This window comes from Bufo gargarizans, chromosome 7, assembly GCF_014858855.1.
Source record: "Bufo gargarizans isolate SCDJY-AF-19 chromosome 7, ASM1485885v1, whole genome shotgun sequence".
NCBI lineage: Eukaryota > Metazoa > Chordata > Amphibia > Anura > Bufonidae > Bufo > Bufo gargarizans.
This window is the reverse complement of record NC_058086.1, coordinates 161,945,939-161,969,481: the sequence shown is the minus strand read 5'-3', so window position 1 is coordinate 161,969,481 and position 23,543 is coordinate 161,945,939. Positions and strand designations below refer to the sequence as shown.

General features: G+C 45.7%; 1 protein-coding gene across 1 annotated transcript; it reads left to right on the top strand.

Moving 5' to 3' along the window:
* The first annotated feature begins 849 nt into the window (after positions 1 to 849).
* On the top strand, positions 850 to 23,285 carry DR1 (down-regulator of transcription 1). Its single transcript, XM_044301131.1, has 3 exons — positions 850 to 1,433; positions 15,526 to 15,689; positions 17,669 to 23,285. The coding sequence occupies exons 1-3, from the start codon at positions 1,214 to 1,216 to the stop codon at positions 17,810 to 17,812; spliced, it is 528 nt and encodes a 175-aa protein (XP_044157066.1). The 5' UTR covers positions 850 to 1,213; the 3' UTR covers positions 17,813 to 23,285.
* The last annotated feature ends 258 nt before the right edge of the window (positions 23,286 to 23,543 follow it).

Genomic DNA, 23,543 nt, shown 5'->3' with positions numbered 1-23,543 from the left:
TATATTATATTGAAAATGAAGAAACCGGATCTGTTCGTTTTTTTGTGTCCGAAAAAACGGATCCGGTACCATTGACTTACGTGGCTTTTTGGCGCCGTATCGGGCTTCATCAGTTTCCCATGCGGCACACAAAAACGTTGCTTGCAGCGGTTTTGTATCCGGCGTGAGAACACAACAAACCGGAACAGAATGCATTCTGGTGCACTCCGTTTCGGTTTGTTCAGTTTTGTCCCTATTGACAGTGAAGCGTAAAGTGCTGCGGTTTTGAGAGCCTGTGCTGGATCTCAATACCGGACAGCACAACGCAAGTGTGAAAGTAGCCTTAGTTGCCCATAGCAACCAGATTCCACCTAACCCGATTATTTTGGAAAATGAAAGGCGGAATCTGATTGGTTGCTATGGGCAACTTCGCCAGTTCTACTTTACACCAGTTTTCATAAACCTCCCCCATACTGTTCATATGTCTCAGATGGAAACTCCCTTTTCATTTCTTCTTGCTGCCCTTAGGAGTGGTACAATCCAACAGCGCACCCCTGCCCTACAATAACATTGGCAGCGCCTCTAGCCCTTCTTGCACATAAAGTACTAATGGGGGGTCACTTATCAAACTGGTGTAAAGTATAGCAACCAATCAGATTCCACCTTTCATTTTGCACAGCTCCGTTGGAAAACGAAAGGAGGAATCTGATTGGTTGCCATGGGCACTAAACCCAGTTTGATAAATGCCCCTCCCCCCTCAAAGTGAATGTCCCTTTAATAACATGACCCTACAGCGCTCTGTCTGCCAGCGTATGACGTCATGACGCGCCAGCGCGGCACAGCCATGGTAACCTGGATTTCGTCGTGCGCCCGGAAGTGGATAGCTGTGCGCCGCGCTCCCCCTCAGACGCCGCTTCCGGCGGGAGAAGGAGGCTCTCGGGCTGTGCGTGGTCTCTCCGCCGGGATGTTCCTGTGACCGGATTCTACTCATCCCCCAATACTTGTCCTCGGTGCGGTGCTGAGCGGAGCTTGGAGAATGCAGTGAGGCGGGCGGGCAGCCTGCGGCGTCCTCTCTCTGGGCTTTTATCGCGGACTGTGGATTCCTCTCCCTTTGGTTTTAGAGCCGTTTGCTCGCAGGGCTTGTTCCCACACCACTCGCCCCCTAACGAGGGAAACCTCGCCCCGTCTCCCCCTCCCGCAAGTCTCCGTTACTCGCCCCCTCCCCCCCAGAGACATGGCCTCTTCCTCCGGTAACGATGACGATCTCACCATTCCCCGGGCCGCCATCAACAAGATGATAAAAGAGACTCTGCCCAGTGTCCGAGTGGCCAACGACGCCCGGGAGCTGGTGGTGAATTGCTGCACGGAGTTCATCCATCTCATCTCCTCGGAGGCCAATGAGATCTGCAACAAGTCTGAGAAGAAGACCATCTCCCCCGAGCACGTCATCCAGGGTAAGTGGGGCAACTACAACTCCCAGCATGCCCTGACAGCAGTCTGTGCACTCAGCATTGGCTTCTATGCTTAGGGGACGAGGAGGTTCTGTTGTCTGCAGAGGAGCCCTGCTCACATCACCCTGCAGCTGTCGGACTCTGTTCACATGCTTCAGATTTGTTGCATTTTATTTATATTTTTCCTGTGTGGATTTATGCAGACCCCATTTAGAGGAATGGGGCAGAATATGCCGAAACAAATCTGCGCTTGTGATGGTTTTTTTCTATCGGGTTTACACTATTTTAATACTGATGTCCTATCCTCCTTGATAGGTCATCAGTATCTGATCGGTGGGGGTCCGACACCCAGGACCCCCACCGACCGGCTGTTTGCTTAAGCAGCGGCGCTTACAGTAGCGCCGCAGTCTATTCGCTGCTTTCCCTGGGCCGAGTGATGACACGTACATTGGTGGCGCAACTCAGTCTCATAAAAGTGAATGGGGCTGAGCTGTGATACCGAGCATACAATGTACCACACTGTGCTGGGTGAGGGTCCCGGGTGTCAGCCCCCACCGATCAGATACTGAAGACCTATCCATTGGGTAGGATATCGGTATTAAATCTCAAAAAATGCTTGTCTTGTTTGCTTTCCCTTTGGCTGAGAGGCCTTGTTCCAGTGCCAGAATAAACACCTTATTGCAGAACATCCGGGCCCTGCTGTCAAATGTTCTTTCCGAGATTTGGGTCCATATGAGAGAAGCGGCCTTCCGGTGGTTCTGCGGTCATGTGCGTGTGACACATACAGTATACACCTGGACAGTAGTAAACTATGGGGGCTACAGACCATAAAAACTGCAGAAAAGAAGGGTCAGTCTGATGTCGGCTTGCATCTAACTACGGAGAAGGATTCTGGCTGAGTGTGATGCCTTGGATGGGTGCTGTCTCTCTTTAAAGAGACCGGCTGTGTATGGAGAAAATAATATGCAAAGAGGTATCGCCCAAGAAAGAGAACCATCTCGCTAGGAGATCCGGTCCCCCGCCTAATCTGCATCCAAGGCATCGCACTCAGTCAGAATCCATGTCAGATTTTGACTCTTAGGGAGCCACTGCCAAAAGGTGGCACTAAGCAAGATGGTTCTCGCTCTCTGGGAGATGGGTTTTTTGCATATTGCTTTCTCATAGAGCAGGAATGCTCAACCTGTGGCCCTCCAGCTGTTGCAAAACTACAACGCCCAGCATGCCCTAATAGCTGTAGACTGTCCAGGCTTTCTGGGAATTGTACAACTGCTGGAGGGCCGCAGGTTGGGCCTCCCTGTGCCAATAAGTCTCTGTACCATGGAGATCTTCCAGTAAGTCTCCATACAGAGCTGGTCTCTTTAAAGGGAACCTGTCACCGGAATTTTGTGTATAAAGATGAGGACATGGCCTCTAGCACATCTGTAATACCCAGTCCCCATAGCTCTATGTGCTTTTATTGCGTAAAAAAAAAACGATTTGATAGATATGTAAATTAACCTGAGATGAGTCCAGCACCGCCCCGCATCCTCAGAATCTCCTCCTTGCTCCCCGACGTCACAAAGCTAGAGCGCCATAATATCACGATGCGCGAGCTAGTTCATGCGCAGGTCGTTCCCTGAGGTTGATGCCAGCACAGAGCAGGAACACTATGACGACACTGCGCATGCGCTAGCTTGCGCATTGCAAGATTACGACGCTCTAGCTTTTTGACGTCTGGCAGCAAGGAGGAGATTCTGAGGATGCGGGGCGGTGCTGGGCTCCTTCACGCTGGACTCGTCTCAGGGACAGGACTCATCTCAGGTTAATTTACATATCTATCAAATAGTTTTTTTGACACAATAAAAGCACATAGAGCTATGGGGACTGGGTATTGCGGATGTGCTAGCGGCCATCTAGCAGCCCATGTCCTCAGCTCTATACACAAAATCCCGGTGACAGGTTTCTGAAGGAGCGTCAGTACCCTGTCTAAGCTTATTGTGTTTAGTCGTTTGCTCCTCCATGGCATGTCTGATAGGACCTCAGTTACCCTCTGCAGTTAGCTTACAGCGGGGATCAGCAACCTTAGGCTCTCCAGCTGATGTGGAACTACACCTCCCAGCACGCACACTTAATGTGCTGTTCTTGTAACTCCTAAACAGGTATAATGAGGATTCTGGGAGTTGTAGTCAGAACAGCCGGAGTTCCCTGGCTTACAGCCTTCCGTGTCCCCTGGTTATTCTGTATTCTTTAAAGGGTGAGCACACTGTAGCGGTGACACCTGAAAGCCTTACGTTTTCCTCGGTACACTTTTTGTGATCCTTTGCAGGGGTTGATAAGACACTGAGCCTTTTACACCGTCCTAGAAGCAAATGTAATATCAACAATTTCCCTTACTAAAAAGTTAGTGATTTGCCGCCCCCGTGTACACACCGCGCATTGTGCAGCCATGTTTCCTGTCACCTCTGTATTGTGGGGAGGTAGATTAGAGCGTGAATTACAAGTGACAGATTTCCCTGCAGGTGACAAGAAGTCCGCTTTCGCTCTTTGTGGTGTACCAGGAGATTTGCATTGTTTTCATATCTGCTGTAGCTGTATTCTGAGGCAGTGATACGTTGTGGACGCCTCACAGTATATCACCTGAATGTCTTGGAGCTGTTCAGATCCCCAGTTCTTTTTGCATAGTGTTTTTAATTTTTTTAGTTAAAGGGCATCTGTCAGCAGATTTGTCCCTATGACATCAGCTGACCTGTTGCATGGGCGCTTGGCAGCTGAAGACATCTGTGTTGGTCCCATGTTCATATGTGCCCGCATTACTGAGAAAAATTAAGATTGAATATATGCAAATGATCCTCTAGGAGCAATGGGGGCGTCGCTGTTACTCCGAGAGCTTCTGCTCTCTCAATTGTCTTAACCGGTCATCAGGTCCATGTCCCATATAGACCTCACTGCTTATTAAAAATAATCTGTGTTTTGTGGGCGCAACGCTGACTATTTTTGATACGGATGTCTGAATGTGGCTTAAGGTTCATTTCACACCAGCGTGTTTGTTCTGGGTGACATCTCGGTGTGTAGGCCACGTTTATCTAAGGCTGCTCCTGTGACACAAACTCACAGTATGGAATCTCTTATGATGCCGTGAGCTCCTGCCTGACCATGGCCCTACTCTCCTGTACTCGCATAATACCTTGAGTGCGGAGTAAGACGGATCTGTTTCCTCTGACACAATAGAAAACGAAACCGTCCCCCATTGACTTTCAATACAACCGGATCCATTCAGAACGGATGCAGATGGTTGTATTATTATGACGGAAGCGGATCCAGCAAATCGTGTGAATGTAGCCTAAGGCCTCTCTCACACAAACGATACGGATTAGGTCCGGGTGCGTTCAGTGAAACTCGCACCATTTTGCAAGCAAGTTCAGTCAGTTTTCTCTGCAATTGCGTTTAGTTCAGTTTTTTTCCACGCGGGTGCAAGGCATTTTTCACGCCCGTGACAAAAAACTGAAGGTTTACAAACAACATCTAGCAACCATCAGTGAAAAACGCATCGCATCCGTACTTGCTTCCGGATGCAATGCGTTTTTCACTGAAGCCCCATTCACATCTATGGGCCCAGGGCTGCATGAAAAACGCAGAATATAGAACATGCTGCAACTCAGAACTGATGTGTGAAAAAAAACGCTCATGTACACACACACACACACACTGACATGAACGGGTCAGGATTCAGTGCTATGCGTTCACGTTAAGCATTGCACCCGTGCGGAAAACTCGCTTGTGTGAAAGGTGCTTAAGTGGTGATGATGATGTGAGTTCGGGTCAGAGGAGCAGTGTTCAGTCCGGACACGTGGCCATCACATGGAGCATGTTTCCTAGACCAAACACACTTGTGAAAATGTCCTAAGGCAGCTCTGCTCTTCCCTCCTCATCACACAGAACACGCTCCAGGAGACAGATGCTGCAGCCCCGTGCATACATTATTGACAAACCCCTTGTGCCTAACTGAATATTTATGAGACCTGTTTGAACACTGTGCTAAATACATATGGACGATGGTAATTGCCAACATATGCTAAGCGTGGCGTCCCATATAGTGGCCACCGCTGCTGTGTGATCAGACGCCCCCAGTGCACTTCATATGTTTGTAGATTGTTAATGGGCATGTGCTACATGGGACACCACCCCAACTATGCATAATGTACTACATTTTATAAAGTTTACAGTTTATACATTTATTATGTGTGTGATATATATATATATATATATATATATATATATATATATATTGGAAAAGTGGACAGCACTTCCAAAAATATAAAAACATGAAAAATGTATTTACCCATGTGGTACAATACAGCAACGTTTCGGCTCAAACCATAGTGTCTGTCTCAAGGGTCATTTAGCCTGTACCTTGGGACATAGCACCCATTTGTGAATTGGGTAGTCGGTGCTGCTATTTGTGGGTTCATTAAGGAGCTCTAGGTATGGAAGCAACATATGAAATGGATAATGTAGACAGAGGTCGCACTACATCTTCTTTTTTTTTTTTTTCTTGAAGAGTAAAAATACTCCTCTTACCATTTCTAAGGCATATTTTTAGCTCAAGAGGAGTAGGAAAGTTGCAGTACAAGAAATAAATGATACTTAGGCCTACATAATGTTAAGGGCTTGCTCAGATCTGCGTTGGGGGTCTCTGTTGCAGATTCTGTCAGACTTCTAAGTGGCATACAGCTGCACATAGGTCCATGGGAGCTACAGGCATCAGACCCTGTCCTTGCCCACACCAGTGGATCCTATGACATGTCACACACATGTATGACCTGTAACATGTGAGCGAACCAGCACTATGGAAAGTGACTAGCTTTAAACTGTGCTTTCACTTCCAGCCTAATTACTGCAGAAAGGCCTTCCTGCCTCTCACCCCACTGCCCTCCACATGTACAGGGCAACTTCAGAGCACCAGTGCCAGGGGCATGCCCCCTCCTCTTCTCAGAGCATACACACTGGAGGCTGCAGTGCCACAGCTCTGTGCCCATACACCCTGGATGAATACACATACTATAGGGATGATACCTGGTGCCTCCCTACTCTCACCACTGAGCTCATCGGAGGGCGAGCACTGCTGTAGTTCCAGCTACAAGAAGGCTGCAGTGTGAGCCCTAGTTCCTTCTCAGACAGCTGATCGATGGAGGTCCCAGATGGCAGACCCCCACTGATCAGGTACTCATGTCCTATTCAGAGCATGGGTCATCAGTAAAAAATGAAAAACTCTTTAAAAATGTATAGCTATGGGCGGAGCCTAACCACTGAACGAGACGGAGGTGTGAGTGACATCTTCCTTGCTAAGCCGTGCTTCATAGCTTCTACACACCAGAGATTGCAAAAATACGGTTAAGATCTGGAGAGAGAGACCCAGAGACTCTCCTGGCACTCCAAAATCCAAGAAAAGTCAAGTGGAGATGGATAAGTTTCTCAATTAAAGACCGGTGGCATCCCCAGCCTGCTCGGGCAAAATGGCGCCCCAAGCATGCGGGCGGAACTCCTCAGGAGAAGATGATGAGGGAGACTGCCTGCCGGATCCGAATGCACCAGAGCAAACAGATGACAGTAGTGCACTTACTAAAGCTTTCTTCAAAGCCACCTTGTCACAGGCTTTAGATATGCCTGCTATAGGACAGCGCGTGGACCAGCTGGAGTCCCGCCAGGGCCAAATTGTGGCCCATAATATGGCTCTGGGACAGACATTGGATTCACAAGTCTCCACGCTGAACACCGCTTACCTTATGATCGAAGATCAAGAAAACTGGAGTCGGAGGAAGAACATAAGACTAAAAGGTCTCTCAGAATCTGCTATGCCCGATGAGCTGGAAACTGCGGCCAGAAAGATATTTACAGGCATCTTGGGTGAGAGAAGAAGACGTCATCGTAGAACGAATCCACTGTTCTCTCCTGGCCCAAGCCCAAACTGGGTGAACCTCCCAGAGACATGGTATGCGGGTTATTAAGCTTCAGAGGACACGGCCGCCATCCTACAAGCCTTCATAGAGAGGAAAGAAATAAGGTATGGGGATTCGTCAGTGCTACTTTTTCAAGACATAACCTCCTCTACCCTAACTAAGCGCTGTGCCCTTAAACCCCTCACAGACCATCTGAGGAACTAAAAACTACTGTATAAATGGCTTTTTCCTTTTGGGATAACTTTTGCAAAAAAATGGCTGCCACTGTGTGGCCTGCTCCCCCTCCAGACCTACCCGTGGCCTGGAGCATTCTCAATATTTCACCCATACTTTTGGATTCCTTGCTACCTGTAGACTCTCCCCTGATCAAACTACCACGTCTCCCTACACTAGAAACTTGGGAAACCAGTTAATAAACATAAGGCTACTAGAAACAAGTAAAACATGGGGTGAGGGTCACCATATCCCTAACTGAAGACAACACCACCACATGAGTTCTTCTAGGAGCACCACATTATGGCACATTATGTGTCCCACCCTATGTAACTGCCCGGTGCCTTTGATCATTTTGGACCCTGCTCATCAACTCCACACTGTTCGAGGAGATCATCCTCAAGCTGAATAACCTGCTCCATGTGGTCTGTATCCAGGCTCGACTTGCAACGTCATCGCATAGACAAGACCGCTGATCGCCATAGGGAATCTCACCATGAGAGAGGGGCATCAAGCCAGGAGCACTCCTTCATGGGACTCTGGTGATGTACTTTAATCTCTCCTCCAGTATTAACACCTAATTGTTACACTTCTCTCGTTTGATGGTTTTCTAGGTGTGTTTGACTTGGAAAGCACAGATGTGAGGGTCCAGGTTGGGATGACTTTTCAACTTTGCCATCCCCCCCACATACTCTTTTATGTAGTGGTCCAAAGTGAAGACCACACAGATATTCTTGCTACTTGTGGCAGGGCCTGGCTCAGTTAGCAAATCGCTCACCTCTCAGTCGCATATTATTCGTTATTGTTTGCTCATTTCTACCTTTTCCTGTATTTCTCTGTTCACATTGCCTTGGATGACCCAACATATGGTTGTGCTGGTTGACCTAACTGCGCCCCCCCCCTTCCCGGCATCGGTCAATGTGACCACTTTAATGTGAGAGGTCTTAATACTCCCAAAAAGAGATCTCAGATCTTAACCATGTTACAGAAAAGCAAAAGTGATATTTGTTTCTTAAAAGAAAAACATTTTAAATCCGGAAACATCCCTAAACTGTCCCACACTAAGTTCACACAGTGGTTTCACATGTACTTTTCAGAAGGCTGCTAGGGGCTCGGTATAGCCATCAGTGGGCATGTCCATTTGTCCCTATAGTGACACAACAGGACCCAGAGGGCAGATTCCTCTTTGGCAAAGTTGGACAGCTGCTGCTATCTCTCTCAGGTTTATATGCACCAAACACGCACCAGCACAGATGGATTAGGGTCCATTCACACGTCTGTAAAATGGAACTGCATCCGTTCCGCAATTTTGCGGAACAGGTGCGGACCCATTCTTTTTCAATGGGGCCGGAATGTGCTGTCCGCTTTTGCGGATCCGCACCTCCGTTCGGCAAAAAAAAATTGAACATGTCCTATTCTTGTCCGCAATTGCGTACAAGAAAGGGCATTTTGTAGGAGAGTGCTGGTGATGTGCGGTCCACAAAATGCCTACGGATCCAACCCAGCTTGGTTTGAAAAACTCTCTATTCAAGATCCCTTCCCAAAGCAAAGTATCTTCGTTTCTTTACAAATCCTTACTCTCCTCACCTAAATCAGGCGTCCCTACATATATTTGTGCCTGGGAACAAGACCTAGAAATAACATTCTCCCCACAAGAAATCAAACAGATCCATCATAAGTCGCACAGGTTCTCGAAGTGTATAACGATCCAGGCACATTCCTACACTTTTCAGAATGGGACTCTAGGAATCTGAAACCTGTTGGAGATGTTCATCCCAGAAGGGAAACTTATATCACATTCTATGGTTTTGCCCGCTAATAGGTCCATTTTGGGATCAAACGGGGAAAACTATAAATGAGATTTGTAAATCCAAGTGGGAGTTCTCCCCCCAGTCTGTCCTGTTGCTTCCCTCCAAACAATGGCATCCGTCTCCTTCCCACTCTGACGTGGACACTTTACTAATTAGGCTGCCAGATTGCTGATTCCACTTCGCTGGTTGAATAACTCTCCTCCCTCTATAGAACACTGGTACGTGAAAGTGGACCAGATCTATTTAATGGAGGAGTTGGCATGTCATCTGGTTGCCCAGCACGCTAAGTATGGAGACCATGGTGGGGATATAGACACTCCTCGATGGGGCAGGGAGTCCTCAATCCTTAGGGACCTTCTCACACTGACCTTACATACTCATCCACAACTCACATATGCATATACTTAACTACACTTTAATTTAAGCTCATCCAAGGATTTGTACGTTTGTTCTTGTTGATGTTCTCGGTTGTTTGTTCATAAGCAGATGTCACCAGGTGCAGTTATGCAACTTATGTTTTAGACTTAGTAAGCGAATATGTCAAATTGTTTATTGTCCCAGACTCCAGTGTCTTATTTGCTTTTGTCATAATATTGATTTCATTTTCCCTAAACCCTTTTACCCTAGGTCGCTAAAGGGATGCGACCGTGTTTGCCTGCAAGAAAAAGGGGGTCGGTCAGCACATCCCAATGCGCAGTTGCATGCTGCCATGGTTAGAAGCACGAAGAAAAAAAATACATTGCAACAGCACTCTATAAACCAAAAAAGTACAACAATGCCATAGTAATAGAAAATATTCTGGTGCTAATGCTATGCTTATTTTATAAATTAGAAATTCTTGACAAATATGTTTTGTACAAAATTATTTGGGTCCGTCTGACAAACGTCGAGGTGATCTCTGTAAGACGGGAACCTAACACTAAATCCTACCTGTTATGTGCCATAACGGCCACCATAAAATTCAGGGAGTGCAGGATGCCAAAATTGCACCAGATTTTTTTTTTGTTGCAAAGTAAGGGTACTAATAGGTGGAATAAATCTTGAATAGACAGTCTAAAGGTGCACCAGGTTTCTCTCCCAGCTTCTGCCACTGTGATGCATCTGGGGTGTTTTCAGACATTGTAGGCCAGAGGTGTGTGTGTGTTTTTTTTTTTTTTTTTTTTTTTTTTCTTCTTCTCTCTGGGAAAAGTAAAAATACTCCTCCTACCATTTTTGAGGAGTATTTTTAGCCGATGAGGAGTACGAAAGTTACAGTAATTCAAATTGTTAATACGGAGGCCTACATAACATTAAGGGGAACCTGTCACAGGGATTTTGTGTATAGAGCTGAGGACATGGGTTGCTAGATCGCCGCTAACACATCCGCAATACCCAGTCCCCATAGCTCTGTGTGCTTTTATTGTGGTAAAAAAAAAAAAAAAAGATTTAATACATATGCAAATTAACCTGAGGAGTCCTGTCCCTGAGATGAGTCCTGTATGTGAGATGAGTCAGGGACAGGACTCGTCTCAGGTTAATTTGCATATGTATCAAATCATATTTATTTTTTATATACAATAAAAGCACACAGAGCTATGAGGACTGGGTATTGCAGATGTGCTAGCGGCCATCTAGCAACCCATGTCCTCAGCTCTATACACAAAATCCCGGTGACAGGTTCCCTTTAAGGGGTTGCTATTTATGCAGGGAAACCATTACTAGTATTCTAAAACTGTCTTCCATGCATACATAGCAAATTTAGACCACTTTAAATTTAGCTGACATATACTAACTAAACATAAGACCACTGCCACCTAAACACTGCCACCAGTTTTTGCCGGTATAGATGCGAACAGTAGACTCCTTATTACAGTCATTCCTCCAACACCTAAAGCTGGGGGCACAGTTACACTCAATGGAAATGAAGTTTAGGCGCAAATTGGTACAAAGCACCGCGTTCATGAGAGCCTCCCCTCTTCTCAGATTGGATGCTATGTAGTCTTAGGGTGGCACAGAGCTCTGCAGGGTCAGGTTGGCACAATATGAAGCTATGTAGGCTTAGGGTGGCACAGGTCTCTGCAGGGTCAGGTTGGCACAGTATGAAGCTATGTAGGCTTAAGGTGGCATAGAGAGCTCTGCAGGGTCAGGGTGGTAGCCTTAGGGTAGCTCAGTGTGGTAATGTACTGAATGTAGTGGGATGTAGTGTGATTATGTACACTGTAATAGTAGAACAGTACATAGTGTGATAATGTACTGTACATACTGTTATAGTGTACATAGTGATACAGTATACAGTATATAGTGATAGTGTCCTGGACTGTAGTGCACATTGTAATATAGTGGGGCAGTGATGCTTTTCCTTGGCCACTACAGTCTGTGTGTGAACCCGACCCTACCCCTCATGCAGCCTCTTCTCCCCCTGCTATCTCCAGGATTACCATTGGCAATGAGAGGAGGGGTATCTGTAAGTTGGTCATGCTGTGACATCTGTGTATCGGCCAGGAGGCTTGTGCTGGGCCCCGCACCAGGTACACAGGCAGTTCAGTCTGCTGCATCTCTAAGCTGCTCCTCCTTGGCTACGGGACAATAGAATGACCTGCCCTGAGGGTCTCGCTCCCGTGTCCTCACTGTCTTGTCGTTGGTGTTGCTTGCTGCTGGTCTCCTGTTGGCGTGTCCAGCGCTTGGACCCCCGCTGCCGTATATAAGCAGGAGTCTGAAGCGATCAGCCACTTTTCCTCACTGCTGAGCGCGGTAGTGAAGACTGTCTCCTAGACCCTTCTATTGAGGCCGTCTTCAGTACCGCGCTCAGCAGGGAGGAGAGACCGCACTCAGCTGAGCGCTTCAGACTTTTCATTATAGAGAAAAACAAGGCGCTCAGATCTGGGACCCCCACTAAATCTCACAGCAAAGCCACTTACCCCGCCAGTGAGGATTATGCGGCTCATTCCTCACTTCAGATCGGGGTGCCATAAGCTCCGGCAGCCGCTCAAACTGACCAATCGCTAAGTGCCTTACTATAAGGAGCTTTGTTATTGGTTGTTTCAGGCAGCAGCATCGCTGCGCTGCCCGTGCCGTTCACAGCGCTCACTGCACTGATGAATGGCAGGGAAAACTTTTGCCAGGGAGTAAAATGGCCTGAACAGGCGTCTGACGCTTGTACAGGCATTATTGCGACCTCTGTTGTAGGCTGACTTTGCACTGTCAGTCTGAGTATTGGTTAATCTACACAATGGCAGTTTGCTTTCTTTACTAAACTATTTAGACTCGAATTTACAACTAATTACCTTTTTTCTTTGCTGTGGCGCCATCTTCTGCTCACACTTGGTATTGTAGACGTCTCTCCTTTGCTGACAAGTGTATTTCCCAGAGAGGGTGGCTCGTTGATTGCTTGACAAAGGTTTAATGCTGGGGCTACACAGCGATCTTGGCTATGAAATCCATTGTGCAACCAAGGATCACTGTGTAGCACTGCAGCCATCGAACTGTGCGGTTGCAGAACCCTTGAATCTCAGTAAATCAAATGCTGCAGATTTTTTTTGCGATTCTGAGGTTGCAGTCAGAGCAACTTGCGACCTCTTTCAGTTCAATGACTGCAAATGACCCCTTTTTTCCATACCCACTATTAGGGATGTCCCCATTTTTTTTAAGACAGAGTACGAGTACTGATACTTTTATTGAAGTACTCACGGATACCAATTACCGATACCAATTATAACAGCGGCACAGTTGCTGATGGCAATGAAAAAAAAATTAAAGCTGGAATTTGGTTGCTATGGACAACTGCTTTACTTTTCCTTTGTACAAGGGTTAATAAATGGGCATATAACACGGTTTCCCAACCAATGTGCCTCCAGCTGTTGCGAAACTACAACGCCCCATGCTGGGAGGTGTAGTTTTGCAACATCTGAAGGCACACTGGTTGGGAATCTCTATTATATGCCCCCCCCCCCCCCCCCCACCTTATTTTATATTCACTGTTTGAACATGAAATGGAGAGAAATTAACTGAATTTCTCCTCCACTGCATGCACCATACCCACCTGGCCTGGAAGTGTACTGGGAGGAAGTGGCTTTAACCTGTCACCTGGAAAACACACATTAAACCAACAACAGTACCTTAAAGTATCCCCCAGTGTGTTGCTAATCATGATTTTCTTTCCTCATTCTGTCTCCTCATATTTGTTAAAATCAGTTTTAATGTCTGTTGGCTCCTTCTCCAAGTCAGGCTTGAAGGGCTTCTGTCACCCCACTAAAGTCATTTTTTGGCCTACTTAAATTCCTTATACTGCGATTTTTCACTATATAGTGCTCTTACTCTTTTTCGTTCAGTAGGTTTCTTTAAAAAAAAAAAACAGCACTTTTATAATATGTAAATGACCTCTCTACCAGCAAGTAGGGCAGCTACTTGCTGGTAGCAGCCGCATCTTCCTTTCAAATAAACTCCCCCCCTCCTCCTGCTGATTGACAGGGCCAGCGAGCGCTCTCGTTCTCTGGCTAGCCCTGTCTGCCTTCTAAATCTCACGCCTGCGCCGCACCGGTCTTCAGTCGGCGCAGGCGCACTGAGAGGAGGACACTCGCTCGGCTGCTCCATCCTCGATGCTCCTGTGCCAATGACGTCACATCTACACCAGGCGCATTGAGGATAGAGCGGCCGAGCGAGCGTCCTCCTCTCAGTGCGCCTGCGCCGACTGAAGACTGGTGCGGCGCAGGCGTGAGATTTAGAAGGCAGACAGGGCTAGCCAGAGAACGAGAGTGCTCGCTGGCCCTGTCAATCAGCAGGAGGAGGGGGGGGGGTTTATTTGAAAGGAGGATGCGGCTGCTACCAGCAAGTAGCCGCCCTACTTGCTGGTAGAGAGGTAATTTACATATTATAAAAGTGTGTGTTTTTTTTTTTTTTTTTTTTTGTTTTTTTTTTAAGAAACTACTGAACTAAAAACAGTTAAGAGGACTATATATTGATAAATCGCAGTATAAGGAGTTTAAGTAGCCGAAAAATGACTTTAGTGGGGTGACAGAAGCCCTTTAAAGTCAAGGGGGCAGCGGCCTCCTTGCTTTAAGGCACGATAAGCCCGACCCCTTACCCCTCCTCTCTACATTTTGTTGGACATCTTGCCGTGATCCCGGCTCCCTCACTCACCGCCTTCATTTTGCAGACTGAGCATGTGCTGTTCAGTTCCATCGCGCTCGCGCCCGGCCTTCGCTTCTAGTCTTTAGAGTGAACGTGATCACTAGCTTCAGGCGCTGGAGAAAGCAAGCCAGTGATCACGCTAAAGACGAGAAGCGGCGGCCGGGCGGATGGAACTGAACGGTGCATGCGCAGTCTGCAAAATAAAGGTGGTGAGTGAGGAAGCTGGAATCGCGGCAAGATGTCATCTGGGGTGATCATCTGGGACCCGTCGGGTATCGGCGACATTTGCATAGTACAAGTATTCCAAAATGCATTCCGTTCCATTCCCATACCGGAGAGCAGTATGCTGCGGTCGGCTTTCCGTCCTGGGATGCGGAGCAAGACTGATCCGTCATGACCCCCAATACAAGTCAAGGGGGGATGGATCCGTTTTCTTCGACACAATAGAAAACTGATCCGTCCCCCGTTGACTTTCAATCGAGTTCATGGCGGATCCGTCTTGGCAATGTTAACGATAATACAACCGGATCCATTCATAACGGATGCAGATGGTTGTGTTATCAGTAACTGAAGCGTTTGGCTGACCCTGCCGGATCAGGCAAAAAAACGCAAGTGTGAAAGTAGCCTTATATAGTAAGGCTAGGGCTACACAGTGACATTTGTCGCGCAACAATTTTTATAATGGTAGTCTATGGTGTCGCACTGTGACATGCTGCAACTGTGACACGACTGTCACAAAAAACCCATTCAAGATGGATTTTTCTGTGACTGTCGCATCGCAGCATGTCACAGTAGGACACCATAGACTGCCATTATAAAAATTGACACATGTTGCAGTGTAGTTGCGCGACTTGTCGTCGTCGTGTAGCCCTAGCCTAAAACCCTAGATCTGCAGTTGAAAAGCAGAAGGGGCTTGCAGTCTTTACAAGGCTGAACGATGCAGTGATTGCCTTTACTGCTCATGTAAAATGGTACTATGGAGATGAATGGTAATTTTGAGACTTGTAACATTCTTTATTTCTTCAATAGCACTCGAAAGTTTGGGCTTTGGATCCTACATCAGCGAGGTAAAAGAAGTACTGCAAGAGTGCAAGACGGTAGCATTAAAAAGAAGGCAGGCAAATTCTCGCCTAGAAAACCTTGGCATTCCAGAAGAAGAGCTTCTAAGGCAGCAGCAAGAGTTGTTTGCAAAAGTAAGAAACCGGGGAAGACACAACAAGCAGGAAAATGCCAGTGAAATTCTGTTACTATTTGCATTATACCATCTGTAACTATACTTGGCACCTAAAGAAACATGGTCACTCCTCCTTTCCCTCTGGCTACCGGCCACAGTGACTGGAGGAATCGCCAAGTGATACCAGCACCATATAAAAGCACACGCTGGGCGCTGAGTACATTTATATAGGTTATGCACACTGAGGTGGCGCCTGATCTTCTGATATGGGGTAATGCACACTTCAGTTGCTTCAGAAGAATAGTTTGCTGTCCACCGTTCATTTCATCGATATGAAATCAATAGGTCTGCAGCTTCTGAGATGTATGTCATGGCATCAGCGGTGACCACTTTGCTGCATACTGAACACTGCAGGTGCTTAAGGCTAGAGAGTGCTGTATTCAGTTCATTCAGCGGTTGATGGAGGAATAGGGACTTCTTCAACCACTTCTGCACTACCAGTGCAGCTTTTCCCTGTAATCACTCTGATCTGATACAGAGGTAATCTGAATATCATTTACAGGAGTGTCAAAGTAAGTTTCAGCTGACGTGTCCTATATGACATCATATCTGTCCCATAGTCCTGACTCCTCCATTTCACGTACATGGCTTTTGTGTGATTCTGGTATATCTGCAGTTAGGCTTAAAAGGGTTTTCTGATACTTAAATACTGATGAGCTATCCTGTGGATAGTACTAGACAATATTCAGAACGGCACACAAATACAGCAGAGGCCTCTTTCTCAACGGAATGCAACAGCCCATCAGCGGCCCCCGATACACAGCAGCCAATCGATCAGCATATAGACAGACTGACGGCAGCATCTCCAGACATGTATCTTTAGTCATAGTGAGACAATATGCAACATTGTCAAATAGAACAGTCTTTATACTTGATAAAGGCTACCCTGTAGTTGAAACGTCTCTGTTCTATGCGACTATGTTGCACATTGTCCCACTATGAATAAAGAAAAAAGATACGTGTCCGGAGATGCTGCCGTCAAGTCTGTCTATATGCTATCCTCTGGATAGGTCATCACAGTATCTGATCGGGTGTGGGACCCCCGCTGATCAGCTGTTTGAGCGAGCGCCGCGGCCTTCACCCTGCTCACTTTTATGGGGCTGAGCTGCTCCTAGGCCACATGACTGATAAACATGTTTTCACTTGGCCTAGGGAAAGCGAGAGAAGGCCACGGCGCCACTGCAAGCACCTCTGCCTTCACAAACACCTGATTGAGGGAGGTCCCGGGTGTTGGAGCCTCACCGATCAGATACTGACTTAATCAGAGGATAGGTCATCATTATTTAAGTCTCGGTAAACCCCTTTTAAGGCTGTGGAGTGTGGACCCCTTTTGATCAAATGAGCCATAAACAGAGTTCACATATAACTAATAATAGTGAATGTTTATAGTCTTAAAGTGGATTTCCGTGAGTCTGATATTGATGAGCTATCCTCATGATTGGTCATCAATATCTGATAGGTGGGCATTCGATTCCTGGCACTGATCAGCTGTTAGAAGAGGCTGCGGACTCTTTCTAAACCAATGAACTTCACATTTGTTGGTCACATGGCCTATTTGCAGCTCAATTCCATTCAAATGAATGGGCCTGGGCTGCAATGCCAAGCGAAGCTGCTATACAATGTATGTCGCTGTGAGGAGGCCGCAGCCTTTTCAAACTGCTAATCGGTGGGGTGTCAGGAGTCAGACCTCCACTGATAAGATATTGATTACCTTTTACTGAGGATAAGTCATCAATATTGAACTCCTGGAAAACCCATGTAATGTAAGTGGTATAGGAGAATGCTGCAATCCAGCATTGTGAGGACCCCAGTCATTAGACCAATGGGGTTTTACAGAATTTTTGGCTTTTATATCATATCTGGTCACAGTGTGTAAGCTTTTGTGTTGCATTAGTCCCTCGTCTTTTTCTTAATCCATGTTGTATATTATTTTTTTAGGCCAGGCAGCAACAAGCAGAATTGGCCCAGCAGGAATGGCTACAAATGCAGCAAGCTGCTCAGCAGGCACAACTGGCAGCGGCCTCAGCAAGTGCGACCAACCAGGCAGGCTCCTCCCAGGATGAGGAAGACGACGATATCTGAATCTTTCCTGCTGGTTTTTGTATCCACCATCTAAATAGTTTTCATCTGCACAATGGAAAATACGCTCACCTGTACATTTTTTTTCTTTTTTTTTTATGCGTCTTTGGTGGACTGGTCAATTTGGTATTGTAGGGATGTCTGTTAAGTCTCCACAATTGTATGCTATGTACATTTAAAAAAAAAAAAGAAACAAACAAAAACATCCTTCTTGAACAGTCAACAACCTTAAGGTTCAGTATCATATCGCTAGAGAATTTTTAATGGTCTTTAAGAAATTTTATATTAGCAATGAGTCATTTACTTGATCAGTAAGCAGTGTTAAACCAAACTACAACTCTATAGTATAGTGAGATTTATACAGAAACCTATTTGCATTTCCCTTTTAACTAAGCTTAAAGTGCAACTCTTAGGTATTTTTTAATTTTTGGGGTGGGGTAGCAACATATAAAGGAATATGGTGAAGATGAGATGTCGTGTCTTTTTGCTATTTTGAAACTGGGGGGCACACATGAGAGACGGTGTACTGTAAAACATACTGGATGCATGGCCGCCCGGTGTACTGCCCGCCTGAACCCTACATCTGGGCAGATTCCAGGGCGGCCGGCATTGTTTGTACGTGTCTAGTTTTATTAGACTGCGATTGACAGTCTTTTGTTTTACAAGAGGATTTCGAGCAGAAATGTGTACTCGTCTGCTTAGTGCTTCAACAGGTGCACGTTTCGGGATTTATATTTAGGTTGGCACAGATCTTTTAGGATTTGGGTTTTCATTCATTTTTTTTTTTCCCCCCTGTTTTTAAACGCTAATGCCAATTCGTTTCAGTGGACAGTGAAATCCATAGTGTGGGTGATTGACAGTGAATTGTCGGACTTTGGGTCATCAGCAAATTCATGTAAGTGTATAAAACACATCCGGGTTGGAGCCTCTGTGGCGAATCCCTTTGCGTTAACAGGAAGAATACCGATGAATGCAGCTCCGTTTCTCCCATTGAAATGATGGACTTATCTGAGGTACACAGCAGACCCGGGTCCGTTTTTTTTCCAAAGCCGGTGTCCATTGTGCAAAGGGTCCGGCACTCCCATCATGGTTTCTGCATGTGGCGAAGCCATAATGCAGGTATGAACAGAGCCTTGTAAATATGTTGGATTTTTTTCTTCTTTTTTTTAACTGACACTCTTGTAATTGTAGTGGTTGTGGGCTTTGCTTTATGAAGTATAGTATGGGTGGTGATCAGAAAGGAGCAGACAAGGTTCTCACTCAATGTAAATCTTCATCTAAGACACCCCTGCACTATTTAGGTGTACTGGTCGGCTTTTTACCTGGTAACGGCCGTACCGATTTACAATCTGTTGCTCAAATATAAAGTTAGAAAAACTATTAGAAACCACTCCAGTCCATTTTTGTTCTACCCACGTGGGATCTCATTATTTAAAGGGATTGTATCACTTCAGCAAGTGGCATTTATCATGTAGAGAAACTTAATACAAAGCACTTACTAATGTATTGTGATTGTCCATATTGCCTCTTTTGCTGGCTGGTTTCAGTTTTCATCAAATTGTTCACTGCTTATATCCAGGGGTTACACAGCCACTGCTGCAGCGCAGATATGAGGTGGCCAAAATGGGAGCTGCTGCACATGCGTATCTATGTGCACTCCCATGGTCCCGGCCACCAGAGAGTAAAGCTTGTTTAACTATGGTGTCTAAGCACGACCACTGCTGCTGGATTGCAGGGTGGTCCTAACCTCTGGAACCGAGCAAAGTATAATGTAATGGAAAAATACATTAGGAAGTGCCTTGTATTAACTTTATCTACATGATAAATGCCACTTGCTGAAGGGAGACAACCCCCTTTTAATACCATCTACTCTGTTCAGATTCGTAGATGTATTTCAAAGAGGTTCGTTCTTTACATGCAGACGGACATAATCTCTCTCTCTTGATCTGAGCCGGAGGAAGATATTTGGCTGTTCAATTCAAATTGACTGTGTCATGGCTGGTTGTTTGGTATTATATCCCTGGCAGTGGGCCTGTTGGGCAGAACATCCCGGTCGGGCTATTCAGATCTTCAGCTCAAGGCAAGATTGCTGCTAAATAAAGAGCAGAGAGGATTTTCAGGACTTTCTCTTTGGCATTATGCACATAATATTTGTATCGACCAGTAAGGCCAGTTGCACTCGTACATGTGCGGTTCCCTGATCTACGGTCTGTGTGATGGTCCCAATTCCCATACCGACTGTGGTTCGGCTTACCCAAATTCACCTTATTATAGTGATCTATAATGCTGGGAGATCCAGCCCGATTGTAGGTCTACTGTCCTGTAGTCGATGCTGTGAGTACAGGACAGCAGACAGAGTAGGTCTGGAAGTCCTAATTTATATATCATGATCATACAGGGAGTTCTGGTTAGCCGGGCTGTGGTCGGTCCAGGAAATGCAGCTGCCCAGACCGCAAACTGACCGAATTCAACACATTAGCCTGTTATGGGCCCATATTGTACATCTGTGGGCCTTCACTTCTGTTTTTTAAGTACTTCACAGGAACTGTGTGTCGGCACACTGAGCAAGTACAGTTCCATACTGTGGACCTATAGAGAATCCATGTTCGTGCATATAGATGTGAGTGATAAATCTGACTTCTTCTTTCTTGGACGTCCTGCAGATAGTGAGGGATTATTACCCCATACCATGATAATACATTAGAGCGACCCTCACAATTAATTGATGGATGTGTTTTTCATGGAGAAATGTGACTCGCATACTTTTCTTGATTATATGAGATCAATAACCAGTGTTACTTACCACTGGGAACATTTCAAAACCTGACCAACCTGATACTTGTCATTCACCGTGTTGTATTCTGGGGCTTGTGTACCCGTTTCGGTCCTGTCACCTGCGTCCTTAGAACCGTAATGTACTATAGGCTAAGTGCAGTATATATATATTTTGTGCCATAAGTAAAACACTGAGAAGGAGGTGCTTAGGAACTCCCTTTGTGGAAATTGCCCCCTTTTTATTTTCAGTTCAAATAACACTTAAGGGGGTTATCTCACCTGGAATATTGGTGGCATATCACTAGGATAGGCCACCAATGTCAGATAGGTTTGTTCCCAAAGAGAATGAGAGCGCACCACGCATACACAGCTGTCCTCCTTTCATTTCTATGGGACAGCACATTTGGCTGTTTTCAGAAGTCCCATGGAAAAGACTAGAGTGCACTGCACAAGCGCGGCCACCGCTCAGTTCCCTCGGCCAGCGCTTGGCTATTTTCGGGAGCCCTATAGAAATGAACGGAGAGTGCGCTGCACAAGTGCGATGTGCTCTTGTTCTCTTTGGGTGCGGGTATCTGGCATTGGTGGCATATCCTAGCACTAAGCCCCGAATGTTCCCGGTCAGACAGCCAAGGCATACTGTAGACATGATGCTATCTTTCCTCTTTTCTGCCATAGTAATAGTGAGTCTAGTGGCAGCCAAATAGCTCACGTGAATTGGGAGGACGGTTGTGAAATCCCAGGATATTCCTGGAATGTTTCTGAAGGTGTGAGCTGATAGTTAAGACTTTTATGTAAATATTGCACACGTTACCTGTTTTTAGTTGAAGTTTTATATCAGATTATATCAGATTTCTCATCCCTGTAAAGTGTTTTTTTTTTTTTTTTTTCATTTGTCCCCAGTGTAAGCCCCTTGTTAATAGAAAGATAAACCGTACTAGATGTCTCCCCTTTAGTCCCAGGATGATGTGTCATAAGATATATTGGTGCTGCTTAACATTTCATGTCTTACCAGATAAATCATGTAATCTCACAGCCACGGTCTCTCCTCCCCACCCTCGTTTGGAATGTAAGCGAATGGATCAGAAAATGACCTATTGTTTAAATTTTATGTTTTTATGTTAATTTTCTTTCTTAGAATTTTCTTTTATTTTTATAATTTTTCATGTCACATTCTATATTATAAAAATAATGTATAAATTCCAGCCATTATCTCCACAGGCAGAATAACAATGACTAGTAACACCCCTGTATAGATAACACAGGATCCACCATTTACTTTAGTTGATATCACAGCTTATCTACTCCCTCCTGACCTCTGCACAGAGCATGTCATGGAAGTCAGTGGGGTCGGGTCCTGTCCAATGTACCTACAGCCCATGTAAAAATTCACATAAAAACGTGATTTAAGCAATAGTTCATTTTCTGATCTCACGTTCCCTTTAAGGCAGTTAAAAGTGGGGTTCTCCGGGCTACAGATGTTGATGAGCTATCCTCGTCAGGTAGGTGGAGGTCTGACACCCAGCATCACCGCCAGTTAGCTGTTTTGGGCAGCTACAGCGTGGACACTATACCTTGTTCAGAATGGAAGCAATAGGCTCTGCACGCTGTGTTTGAGATGCTAGCGTGCTGCAGCGTCCATCAATTTAAATGCTAGCTGTGCTGCAGTACCCCAGCACGGCCACTGCACGGCGCTGTCCCCTTCCATCTTCATACACTGTAGTTTCCAGCACTGCAGCTGCCTGAAGCAGTTAATGGGAGGGGGTGCTGGGTGTCAGACCTCCACCGGCCTGATATTGACCTATCCTGCGTATAGCTAATTGGTCTCTGTAGCCCAGACAACCCCTTTAAGTGATCTGATTTGAGTTGGGGAGCATAGACTAGAGATGTGCTTCTAACCATGTATAGCCCCCATGCATTTTGATGAGATCTAAGCAGACTCGGTCTTGGCAGAATAATGCTGAGCACTGTTATATTTTGAGATTTTTGTACCGGAAGCAGTCGACAAGACAACACATCTTGTGTCAGACCGTCATGGGTTTTGTTTCATGAATTGGATGTTTTCTGCTGCTTTATACAGTTCAGCAATTATTATTTTTTCTCCTGCGATCCTTATCGCTTCTTGGCCAATGGTTTTATAACCAAAAGAAGTCACCACCAGCATAGCCAGAATATTTTGATGGTGCTGTGCTGACTTTTTTTCTAAATTGTACTATAAGGGTATGATCACACGGCGCAGTCATGATGCCGTCATTTAGGGTGTGTTTTATGTCTATCATTTCTGGACGGTTGTGAATTTTTGGGGTTCTTTAGTATTCTTATTAACGTCATACATTAACACATATGGTAAATGTATACTGCACTCAACTGTATACCCCATGCGGTCAGCAGCAGGTCATCACAACTTTGAACGTGCCCATTTCTCCACTGGTTTCTATTGGGAAATGAGATGTGGAGGTTCCTAACCGCATCACGACCGCGCCATGTGGTCGAACCCTTACGCCCCCACGTTTTTCACCTAAATAGGCCTCCTCTTCCTTTAAAAACCGTACAAAATGTTTCACAGACATAATTTTCAGAACGCAGTGTTTGGGGTAGTGTCACTGCATTAAATGTTTGTGTTGTGATAGTTGGAGCTTTGTGAAAATTTTCCTTTAAAAGTTCCTGTGCTTTATACATATTTTTATTTTTTTTTCTCCTTCCCTCATCATGCTGTATTCTTCAAGCAATAAAATGTTTGTTTTTTTGTTTTATAACTGTATTGTGTGTTTCATATTCTAAAAAAAGATGATTTTTATGGATTAAACAAGCATTTGGAGACTTCACATGTGTATGTGAGACTAAGCTCCTCTCCTCCTCCTTGATTGACTAGGTGAGGTTTCTTCATAGTCATCTCGCCTGGTCAATCAAGAAGGAGGAGCAAGGGTGCACAGAGTGGCTCGGGCCCGCCCTCAGTGCACTT

Coding starts and splice junctions, on each gene's coding strand:
- DR1 (XM_044301131.1), top strand. CDS start 1,214: ATGGCCTCTTCCTCCGGTAACGATGACGATCTCACCATTCCCCGGGCC. Junction 1,434..15,525: donor CCCCGAGCACGTCATCCAGG/GTAAGTGGGGCA, acceptor TTTCTTCAATAG/CACTCGAAAGTTTGGGCTTT. Junction 15,690..17,668: donor AGCAAGAGTTGTTTGCAAAA/GTAAGAAACCGG, acceptor TTATTTTTTTAG/GCCAGGCAGCAACAAGCAGA.